The 11,543-nt window shown below is 60.7% G+C and overlaps 1 protein-coding gene across 1 annotated transcript; it reads right to left on the minus strand.

Annotated features, from left to right (window-relative positions):
• Positions 1-848: 848 nt before the first annotated feature.
• SIK1 (salt inducible kinase 1) lies at positions 849-11,290 on the minus strand. The gene is made up of 14 exons (XM_039857467.1): positions 11,130-11,290; positions 10,489-10,656; positions 9,911-10,027; positions 7,480-7,543; positions 7,107-7,268; positions 6,833-6,957; positions 6,613-6,736; positions 5,762-5,982; positions 5,350-5,499; positions 4,782-4,904; positions 4,437-4,650; positions 3,617-3,889; positions 2,817-3,048; positions 849-2,365 (listed from the first exon to the last, which is right to left on the minus strand). Exons 2-14 carry the CDS (start codon positions 10,642-10,644, stop codon positions 1,981-1,983), a joined length of 2,346 nt encoding a protein of 781 aa, XP_039713401.1. The 5' UTR covers positions 10,645-10,656; positions 11,130-11,290; the 3' UTR covers positions 849-1,980.
• Between the last annotated feature and the right edge of the window lie 253 nt (positions 11,291-11,543).

Consider the following 11,543-nt stretch of genomic DNA (forward strand, 5'->3'; position numbering starts at 1 on the left):
TGGCAGACAAGGCCTCTTGCAAGCAGCTTGGAAGGAAGGTGCACCCACAAAGGCGGACCGAGGGAAAAGTCAAGGATTTTCCCCCAAATATTTTATTTAAATATTAAATTAAAAAACATACATCCACTAATCAGTTGGCATACATATCTCAAGTGAACATAAGAAATAAAATAACTCAGTTATGGTAAAAAAAAACCCAGACATCTCCGATCACTAGTGCCTTTGACCGGGCCATTGCACGCACTCGAGAAGCCTGTCAAACACGTCACACACACCTCACAAGACACACAGCGCGACTTACAGCAAGAGAAAAGAACACCACCGTGAAAGTAAAGTGCTTGTCATGGTTCTGAGGCCTTGATCTCTGGCGTCAGTGGGAGCGAGCTTCAAAGGGGAACCGGTTCTGTGGGAATCCATACCCATCTCCGCGAGGGGGCCGGCCCGCCTGCACGCTGGGCTCTGGCCCCGAACCCTCCTCACGAGTCGCCGGGAGGCTTTGGTGTTGTCTCTGTGGCCAGGCCCAGTGCGAAGACAGTCCTTCGCCCCCATCCTGGAGCAGCAGCAGCGGGGGGGCGGGGGGGGGGCCAGGAGCAGCAAACGTGGCACGCGCCCCGCCCGACGGCAGGGCCCAAGACGCAACGCGCTGCCGCCTGCCCACCCCCGGGACGCAGTCTTTGGCTTTTCCGAACGACCCCCTTCCCCTCGGCCGTCTCCTGCGGGGCACTGCAGGTGAGAGCCCCGTGAGCAGACGGCGCCCGGGGTGCAGGGCTGTGCCAGGCAGCTGTCCCGTCACTCCAAGGCCTCCGACCCACCTGAGTCCACCTGCCAGGTAAGGACGCACCTTGCCTCCCTCCACACGGACCTGGTGCCGGCGCTTCTTAACATTACCAGAGGGGAATTTAAACCAGGAACACAAAGGTGTAGTAAAAAATATAAAAAATAAGTAGTGTCTATTTGTCTCCTATTTATATACATATACGGTATTTGCTTTAAAAAAGGAGCAAAGCCTGAACACTGACCTGACCTCTCATTTTCTTGAAGGAAAGCCTAACAGGGGGCCTGGGCGAAGGTGGGGCCGTCCAGGCTGCACCCAGTGAGGGCGGGACCCCAGCCGTGACCCTGACCGCCTGCCCGCCCCAGTCCAGCCTCAGCGTATTGCACATTCCCCCAGAGCCAGCTGTTCGTTTTGGACCCTGATAATGAAATGCATAAAAACTTAGCAGCGGAAATAAGACAGGCGGCAGGAGACCCCTCCGGCTCCGCGCCGGGTCTGGGCCGAGCCTGCCCCGCAGCAGCCGCCCCGTCGCGGTTCTCCCCGAGAAGCCTGGAAAAGGACCGCAGCCGTTTGCAAAGCTTCTCACCTCCGAGAAGGAAAAACGACCTTCTGGGCTCTGACATCAGGGGAGAAAATTTCAAGAATTTGTAGATTATCTTCTCCGGGGCTGGCTGTTAGAGCTTTTTAAAAACTGATACATAAAGCAGAAAGTTCACAGCTTTCATCTGAAGCATAAATGTTTCCGGAAATGGAGAACTTAACTGAAAAAAGGCTACCGCTCAACGCACGCACGCGGCTGGAGGCGGCCCACGCGCTTCCAGGCGCGTGGCTCTTCGTGGCTTTGTCCCAGGCAACGCCCTCCGTGACCCGACGCCAGCGACACAGCAGCACTGGCCCCACGAACCGAGCCGGCCCCGTGGGCCGCGTCTCAGCCGTTCGCTCCCTCCCTCCCCATCCGCCCACCCCACGCCTCACCCTCAATTAGTATTTTTCTTCAGAAACTTTTCAGTCTCTACTCGTGGTAGCAGTTGCTCAGTGCAAGGAGAAAATAAAAATAAACTAAAAAGCCAAAACACCAAACGTATTGCTTGTTTCGCTTCTAGGAAGTTATTGGCTTTGAGTCCGGAAGCGTCTTCACATACTCTGAGATTATTGCTTCGAGGAGTCGGCGGCCCAAGTGGGCGGAGGGCGGTGGGCCGTGTCCCTCACTGCACCAGGACGAATGTGCCCAGCTGGCCGGAGGTCAGGTCCTCCATCTCGCAGTCCCCCTGCGGCAGCCCCATGGGGTCAAAAACCAGGGGCAGCATGGCAAAGTGGGGCTGCAGGGGCGTGGCGGCGGGGAGCGGGGCCGAGGCGGCGCTGATGCGCAGATGAGTGTCCAGGAGCTGGGCCGCCGAGGCCACCGGGGAGACCCCTGCCTGGAGGAGGCGGGGTGGCAGCAGCGGGCAGGGCCCCAGCCCCAGCTCCGTCTGCAGTCCCGACACGAGGAGGGCGCCGTCGCCAGGGGCCAGGAGCAGCGGTGCTGGGGGCGGCGGGGCGGCCTGCGGGCAGCTGGGCGGGGCTGCCGGGTGGTGCTGGAGCTGGAGCAACCTGGGGGACGGGATGGAACAGGTCACCTCCGGCTCTGCTCGCTGCCTCTCCTGACAGTCCCGCCCGGCCAGCTCAGACACTACCTGGTGCCCACGCCCATGGCACTGCTGGCTGGAGCTCCTCGGAACACGCAGTGCCGCAAGTGACTAACCCCCTGAGCAATTCCTGGCATTTCCATTCCCATCGTGCTTTGCAGCAGCTCCGATGCCAACCAGACTTGACATTTTCACTCACTGCCCCCCTCCATCCCCACCTACAAGCTTCCGAGTGACAAAACCTGACTGCTCCCCACCTCTGCCACCATCTGTGGGGAACCAGGCCCCACAGGTCTCCCCGCTCCGGGGCAGGGAGATACGCCCACCCAATCACGTGAGAAGAGAGGAGCTGAAGAGACAAGGCTGCGGGGGGGACCCCGATGCAGTGCGGCTGCCGAGGCCGCGGACCGACCTACCTCTGCTGGTGCAGCACCTCCTCCAGCAGGCCCCTGCCCTCCCGGCCGCTGGCTCCGCTGCCATGCAGGCCCAGGCTCTGCGCGGGCAGCTGGAAGGCGCTCAGGCCGCCCCGCGCCGCCCGGCCGGGGGCGCACTGGCACACCTGGCGAGCCAGCCCCTTGAGCTTGTTCAGGCCCAGAAACCCTTTGGTCCTCGCGCTCTTCCTCAGCTGCTGCCGAAAGGCTTTCAGGCCTGGGGGAGGCGAGCAAAGGTGGTCTATGAGGGAGGAGGGAGGCAGGACGGGCAATGCGTGGAGATGGACGGCAGGATGGGTGAGCGTTCCCGCAGCGCCCGATCGGGTGTTCTCCGGCCATCCGATCGCTTTCCACGCCCCCCCCCCACCCCGCCCTTGGGCTAGGAGGTCATCCTCTTTTGGGGTTTGGTCGGGGCAGCAGTTCCGACACAGAATAGGCATGTGTCAGGCAGAGCACAGACCCCTCAAGAAGGAAAGGCACAGCCAGTGCCATGGGACTAGGGGTAGGTGAGGCCCCCCCAGCCACACCCCCGGAGACCTGGGCAGCCAGCGGGGAGGGGCCCCTGTGACCTCAATCCTCTTCCAGGTCAGCAGCTGCTACCTGGCACTGAGTGTCTTTGGGCTTTTAAGACCAGCTACCAGGGGCCGGGTGACTTTGTTTCGGGGGACCAGGTCGTCCAGACCAGAGAGCACTGCTCCTCGACCCAAACCCAGCTGGAGAACAGGGGGACCTCCAGGGACACACACAGCATCTCCTGGGGCAGGCGGAAGCGAAGAGGACATCACCTTGAGTGAGTGAGGTGTCCGAGGCCCTCCGGCCTTCCTGGAAGCTGACGGGGAGCAGGACAGCTCCTCCCAGGGCCCCCTGAGCCTGTAGCACCGGGGTGGCGGACTGGGCGCCCAGCAGCGGCGAGGCCAGTCTGAGAGGGAAGCAGGTGCCCACCGGCCCCTGGGCGCCCAGGCGTCCGCTGAGCCCTGCCGGGCCGTCGCCTGCTGAGGTCAGACAGCTGTCAGAGCTGGTGCCTTCCGAAGGACTGGCCGAGGAGGAGACGACCACACCTGCAGAAAGAGCAGGGTGTGATTCGGGGGCCCTCACGCTCCCCAAGGCTGACGCGACCCACCGGCACCCGGCAGTTTTCATGGGAGAGGAAGTGGCTCTGCCACCTTCCCCACGCCCACTGCGGTGGCTCCCAGGCCCTCGGACAGCCCTCACGGCCCGCTGAAGGGGCAGATAGCTGTACTGGCCACCCCGTCTCTACCCTCAACCCTGGGGAAGTGGGAGTCTATGACAGCCAGAGGCCACTGGAGGCCGGGAGCCTCGACAGCCAGCCCGCACAGGGGTCCCGGCTGCAGGTGATCGGTGGAGCTGACCCAGGGCCTGGGGTGAGGACCTGCCCCCTGGGGGCAACTAAACCCCAGCGTCCCCACCAAACAACCACATGGAGTGTCTAAGTGGGATAACTCTGCGGCTCCAGGTCTAAACCAATGGCGTATGTGAAAACTGACGACAGACCGCCCAGCGGAGAAGGTGCTCTTCACATCAGCCCCCGCAGCCCTGACCTTGACCCGCTCACCAGGCCCCCCTCCCGCCCGTGGGGACTCTTACATGGAGGCGCGCGCGGAGAGAAGGTGGAGACCTCGGCCAGCGTGTGCCTCCGGCCCGTGCCACCAGGCAGGGGCCTCTGTGCCTCCCGCTGCTCCTCCGGGCCCGGGCCCTGCCTGACCTCCTCGCTGATGGTCGTGTCCAGCAGGCCGCTGGGGGAGACCGAGCGGTGCCGGAGCACTCCGCTGCAGCTGGTGTCCACGGGGAAGAGCAAGGGCTGCGTGGGGTGAACATAAGCCAGTGACCTGGGGCCCCGGGAGGGCTGGTGCACAGGTCGTCCCCCCCCCCCCCGCTGGGAATGAGACAAGCCCCCGCCCCAGACGCCGCCCAGTGCAGAGGCCCACACACCTGCAGCGAGCTGTGCAGCTCGCAGTCCATTTCGGCCTGCAGGATGGACTGGCCCAGGGTCTGCGGCTGCGGGCACAGCACCGGGGACCGGAAAGCATCGCCAGGGAGGCCTTCCTGAGGCACCTGTGGATGGCAGAGGCGGACAGACGCCATCAGGGAGGCGGCTCGAGAGACAACCGCGAGCATTGTAAGAACGACCGAGCTGGCCTCGCTCTGGCACTGACGTCAGCCACTGGCTGACTAAGCTCAGAACACTGTGCTCTCCCTCTGAGGCCGTGCTGCGTAGAAGGGACTGAAAGAGGCAGACAGAGCAGCACCAAGGACTTAGCAACAAGCGGACACGGACAGGGCCTGACCCCCAACAGAGGGGCCAGCACCCCCTATTCTCCACGTAGCCTCTGACCTAAGATTCACAGGAGAACACTCCCAGGGCTTAACGGACAAGGGGACGCGACCTCGGGCCAGGGGCCTCAGCCTGCATCTCGTTGCGCACATCCAAGCGAGGGACTCCCGCCCCGGGGAAACGTTCCAAGGCAGGGACAGGGCGGGCTTCAGGAGACCTGCTCACCTCCACGGCGCTGTGATCGGCGCTTCTGGGCCTCTGCTGCAGGGCCGGGCCGGAGCGGGCCAAGGGCGGGGAGCCGCGGTGGCCTCGCAGGCGCTCCAGGAGGAGGTAGTAGATGGCCGCGAAGTGGTTATAGCTGCTGTTCTGCAGGGACTGGGAGGCGCGGAGAAGCAGATCAGCGCCAGCGCCAACGAGAGGACGGCAGAGCGGCCGGGCCTCGGACGTCTCCAGTCCCTGAGGTCCCCTGACCAGGCCGTTCCCGGAGTTATACTCGGGCGACCGAGAGTATCTTTTAGAGAAGCTGACCCTTAAATCAGCCCATGCTCCCACCAAGACTGGACTGGCGAGTGCCCCTCGTCCTGACAAGGCCGCCCTCCCCCCATGCCTCCCCATCGAAGCCAAGCGCGGCGCCCACCTCCACGGTCCTCTGCCGGTCCACACCGAGGGTCTGCATGAAGCCCAGCACCTGCTCGTCGTAGCCGCCCAGGTTGGAGTTGCAGCCGAGCGCGGGGCCGGCGGGGCTGACACACGGCGGGGCAGGGCCGGCCTGCATCCACCTGTGCTGCCGGATCTGGGCGATGCTGATGCGCCTGGCGGGGTCCACCGCCAGCATGCGCCGGATCAGCGCCTCGCAGTCTGAGGGAGAGGGAGGCGCACTGAGCCCCGCGCGGGCTGCCTGCGGTCGCGCCCCACATGGCGCACCGGCTCCCATGGCCACCCTGCAGGGAGCGAGGCTCCCCCTGGGCGGGCAAATGGACGAGTGACCGTCCTGAAGAGCACCAAGGCCCAGGCACTGGCCTGTGCCGTCGCCTCAGACCTGCCGCCACAGAGAGCCTCCCACGGAGGGGTGGGCCTCCGGGGAGACACGGTCCGCCTGATGGACGTGCCGAGACCCCTCAGACGCCCATTCTGTGCCGCGCCCGCCCATGCCCAGCGAGTCACACAGAGGAGCAAAGTGCGCATACAGAGTAGGTGATGGGGCGCCGGGCGGGGACTCCAGACACCAGGCCTTCAGCCACCCCCGAGACACCCTCACAGGAAGGCACCTGCCGTCCCACGAGCGGGGCCCTGGGAACACGCCCCGTGGGCTGCGCGTGTCTTACAGGCCCCTGGTAAACACCGCACGCTAGCACGGGCCTGACTCACGGACCCGACGGCAGACTCAGATGACAGTCACCCGGCATTTCAGGAAATGCCTCCCCTCCCCCGCCACCCCAAAGTCTCGCGTTCCCTGCCCGCCCGGCAGGAGGCTGGGCTCACACCTACCTCGAGACATGAAGAAGGGGACGCGGAATCGGCCATCGAGCACCCGCTGCCGCAGAGCAGGCAGGCTGGGCCCGTCGAAGGGGAGGGAGCCGCAGACGAGGACGTACAGCACGACACCAAGGCTCTGCCGACAACCAGACAGCACAGTCAGCGCCAGTGCGGCCCGACCGGGCGCCAACAGCACCGGCAACTACCACACGCGACGCACGCGGGCGCCTACCCAGATGTCCAGCTGGGGGCCTTCGTACTCCTTCCCCTCAAACACCTCCGGGGCCGCGTACGGGGGGCTCCCGCACCACGTGGACAGAGGCTCTCCCGACTTGTAGAAATTCCCAAATCCAAAGTCTGAGAGACGAAGAAACAGACGATGTCGTCACGGCGGACACGGCAGGGGCCACAGTGTCAAAGCCGCGCGCACAACGAGCAGGGACCGTCACATGCACGTGCCCCCCACGCCCCCCGGGCCGCACTTCCGGGCGCAGCATGACCCCCACCTGCCAGCTTGATGTCCATGTTGCCGTCCAGCAGCAGGTTCTCGGTCTTGAGGTCCCTGTGCACAATGTGGTGGCTGTGGCAGTACTCCACGGCCGACAGGATCTGCCAGAACTTCTTCCGTGCCTCGCTCTCACGCAGGTGCCCGTTAGAGGTCAAGTAGTCTGAGGGGCGACAAAACTAGTTGGAGTCCCAAACAGTCTGAGGGTGACGAACTAGCTGGCGCCCGCCCCCACCCCGCCCACGAGGCTGCCACTGTCAAGGGCGTGGCTGAAGAACGCTGTGGAATGTGAGTGGGGAGACCCGCACCCTGCAGGGCGGGCTCCTGACATGTGAGTACCATTTGCTTTCAACAGATAATAGAGTGTGGCTTACCAAACATTTCTCCATTTTTTGCAAATTCGGTGACAATGTAAAGCATGTCCTTTGTTTCCATGACCTAAAAAAACAAAGACGTAACATTTAACGCATGAAAAGGCAGCGCACGGGGATCCCAGTGCGTCGTTAACTTCTCCGGGATGAGCGCACGCTTCGTTTGGGGAAAGGAAAGAGAAGAAAACCTTCTGCAACACGGAAGGAAATGAGGGGGTTCCTACTCGGAAAGAGCTTTTAGAAACCAGAAGCGAATTACTCACCAGACTGCCCATCCCGATATATCCTCACTCTCAGTAACGGCCTAAGTGTATCAGAATTCGGTATCATACGAGAGGAATATAAAATAAATGTGACAGACAATAACTCGCTTTGCCCCACCCGGCTCAATGAGCTGGAGGCTACAGAAGTGACAGCGATCTCGAGGGTGCTGCTGGGCTTTCTTCTAGAAGGCTAGCAGGCCAACAGATGACTCGACCCAAAGGCCGCACAGCTGGATAACAGAGAGCAGATACTCCTGCCCCACGTGCCTTAGTGGCATGATTAATTAGGCCACGAGAAGCCAGCCTTGCCGGGTAAGCTACAATAGTCTGCTCTTTGTACTGGCAACGACTCGGCATGTGTCAATAGCAACAGTTAATGTCAGGCACACCTTAAAGTTTCCCTTATTGATCGAGAATTTTATTTCGCTATCGAAAAAATGTTTTAAAGGAGTTAAAAACGTAACTAAGAAACAAGGTGAAATTCAGACCTTTGGTCTGAAAGGAGTAAAGCTAACTCGGTTCAGAGGGAGACAGGGAAATGATACATTCTTACAGAAAAAGCTGTCGTCGGGGCTCAAATTATAGTTATTCCTTAAAAAAAAAAAAAGAAAGATACCTTAAAGACAACCGCTTTGACCCCTAATCTGAAAAGAAACGCGGGCAGCTGAGCTAGAATTTCGCTGCCCTCGCCCTCGATGTGTACAGCAGTGACAAACCCAACGACTACAGTTCACGCCTTTCTCAATGAAAAAAAGTGACAGAGAAAGACTGAAGAATGAATGTATTTTAAGTTTTGAAAAACCTCAAGGAAAGAGCTCAGCGCCTCACCCAGGTTCTGGGCCTGGGCCAGCTGGACGGAAGCCAGACGCCGGTGTCCAAACCAGGGTATTAACACTCGTCACTGTGCCCCCGCATCCTGCGTCTCCCACACAGTTGAAGCAGCACACAGAGCAAGGGGAAAATTCACCCCAGGAAAGACTGAACTTGGGACCACGCGGGCAAGGCGTCACTAACTGGGCCAGCGGGGGACAGGAGGACGAGGAAGCCACGCTCTGGCTCATCCCTCCAGCACAGTCACAAACAGACCGGGGTCAGCCCACTCCTGCGGAAATGGGCCAGGCACATTTCTCAGGCACTGACATCAGTGACCGGGGAGGAAACTTCTGATCGAGACAGCGACTTACAAATGACAACAGAAACAAAACACAAACCGGCGAGCACGTGATGTGAGCACCGCACTCAGCGACGCCGAGTAAATTGTCATAGTGGAAACACAAGCCCCGATGAGTCTACTTCTACCTCTGTTGTAACTGCGTGGAAGAGCCTCTCCCACCCCACCGGGCACCTCGCCCTGCCAACTGCACAAATACACACACAGTTCCATATTCATTTCAGACTCTCCGGGTTTCCTGAGAGTCATCAAAAGGAACTGACAGCCGACGCAATTGGACGAAGAACTGAGCATTCGCAAAGAACTTACTCTCCTGCACTAGATCTGCTTTGTCCTCACAGAAGTGGTCACCCAAGTAAGAGATTACTTTGCCGTCCTAATTAAACCAGCACTTATTTTCCAAAGATATAATTTATTAGTTTCAACGGAACAAAAATAAAGTCACAAAACAAACCAACAGACAGACAGGGTGAGGACTGGTCCTAATGTGGATTAAATGACAAGCTCCTTGCTCTCATTAGGGCAAAAGTATTCTCATCTCCCCGTTTTTGATGGAAGAGTTTAAATAGGGAAGACAAATGCTCACAGCTGCCTCTGCAAAGATAGGTTTATGAAAACTGGTAAGAGCAGCTGGTTTGAAAGTTTAATAATTATCTGCAAAGACGGAAGGGTCTAGTTTCACTCGAATTTGTCCTACACTAAATGCCCGACTTGTAGCAATACATAGATCTGGTAATATCGTCCTCTACACATTTCAGACCAGAACAAATTACAACACTGAATAAAGTTTTCATGAAGCAAATCTCCATTACGACCCAAAGGCAAGAGTATAACTGTAAACACATCTGCATCACTTACGGAAATTAATCTATTTACCTCATGCAACCAACTACTCCTCACTCCCGCATACACACACAGAGAAGGGCGACCTTCTCCTACGTTGTTGGAAATTAAAAATAATACAGTTGCCAGAATGGCAAAGGCAAACTTGAGTTCTTACCTGATAAAGCTTTATGATATGAGGATGATTCAGAAGCTTCATGATCTGAACCTCACGATATATTTTCTCCAAGTTGCTTGAATCTAGGCGTGTTTTATCGATTATTTTTATTGCAACCTACAGATTTTTAAAAGAAAAAGGATGTTTTGTTTTTCTAAAAAAATTTTCTCACTTAACCTAATGTACACATTTCATTTTTCACAGGTTAATATCTAAAACATTTTATCTCCCCCAAGAAAGCACAAAAAGTTGGTGGGAAAAATAACCAAAGTAACCATTAACATTATTAAAAATAGCCAGTTAAATAAACGCCCGAAGTCCCCGCAGGTCAGTGTGCGGGGCGTTAGCTCTGGATCTGAGAGCGCTGCACCTCTGGGTTATACGGTCATTATCTTTTTGCTGTTCCCTACTATCTATACAAATTATGCAAAATCATAATATAAAGCTTTTTTCCCCCCCTTTACTAAACTAAAAACCGTCAGACGATGGCCCCTCCAGGCAGGGATCGCGCCCGGCTGGCTACTCCCGGGCAGGGGCTCTCCCCACCCAGGTCGGTGCCGCCACCCCACTCCACGCACCTGGGTTTTGGTGACTCGATGACGAGCCAGCTTCACCACCGCGAAATTGCCCTTGCCCAGGGTCCGCTCGATGTCGTAAAAGCCCACCCGGAGGGGCTTCTGCTGGCCCTGGCCCGCGCCCGCCGGGGCCGCGCTGAACTCCGACATGATCACCATGGCTCCGGGCACCTACGGACGCCGGGAGCGCTCAGCGCCGGCCGGACCCTCGCCGCCCCGCCGCCCGCGGTCCGCCCGGCCCGGCCCGACCCGACCCCTCCGCGAGGCCCGCGGCCCCGCTCGCCCCGCGGGCGGCTGCGCTCCGGCCCGGGATGCCCCGCCGCCCGGACCCGCCCCCGCGCCGGTCTCCATCCGAACCCCGCGAGGCGTGCGGCCCGCCGCCCGCGGTCGGCTCCATCCCGGGCCCCGGGGCTCCTGACCGCGGGGCGCGCGGACCCGCTCCCGCCGCCCGCCGCCGGCTCCGTGCGGAACCCGGGACCCCCGGCCGCGGCGCGTGGGCCACCCCGCCGCCCACAACAAAGGGGAGCCGGCGGCGGGCGGCGGCGTCCCGGCCGCGACCCTCACGCGCGCACCCGCGGGGCCGCCGGAGCCCGGAGCCCGGAGCCCGGAGCCCGGAGCCCGAAGCCCGCGCCGCGCCGCCTCACCTCCGCCACCCCCGGGGCGCCGAGGCCGGACGCCGCTTGTCCCGAGGGCCCTGCCGCCCGCTCGGCCACGCGCGCTGCTGGGGCGCCTGTCGCTCGGGTCGCCACAGTCAGCGTCTCTGCCGCCGCCGGCCGGGCCGCGCCGCATGTCAGCTCTGAGGCCGCGCCGCGCACCCGGCCGCACGCGCCGCCGCGGCGCCCCGCCCCGGCCCCGCCCCCGGCCCGCCCCGGCCCGGCTAGACCCCGCCCCCAGGCCGGGTGGGCCCCGCCCCCGGCCCGCCTCCGCCGGCCCCGCCCCGCCGCGGCGCCGGATTGATACATCCCCATTGACGTCGCTTTGACGCCAGAGCGACGCGCGGCCCAGCGCCAGGCGGAGGGAGAGCGGGAGATCGGGCCGTTGCCAAGAGACTGGCGGCT

Source organism: Pteropus medius, unplaced genomic scaffold, assembly GCF_902729225.1.
Source record: "Pteropus medius unplaced genomic scaffold, Ma_sr-lr_union100, whole genome shotgun sequence".
Lineage (NCBI taxonomy): Eukaryota > Metazoa > Chordata > Mammalia > Chiroptera > Pteropodidae > Pteropus > Pteropus medius.

Bases quoted from the DNA above. Each gene is read 5' to 3' on its own strand.
- SIK1 (XM_039857467.1), bottom strand. From the start codon at position 10,644: ATGGTGATCATGTCGGAGTTCAGCGCGGCCCCGGCGGGCGCGGGCCAG. The intron at 7,269-7,479 runs GTAAGCCACACT...GTCGCCCCTCAG, and splicing joins AAAAAATGGAGAAATGTTTG to ACTACTTGACCTCTAACGGG. The intron at 3,049-3,616 runs GTGATGTCCTCT...CGCCTCCCCCAG, and splicing joins GGACACCTCACTCACTCAAG to GCCTGAAAGCCTTTCGGCAG.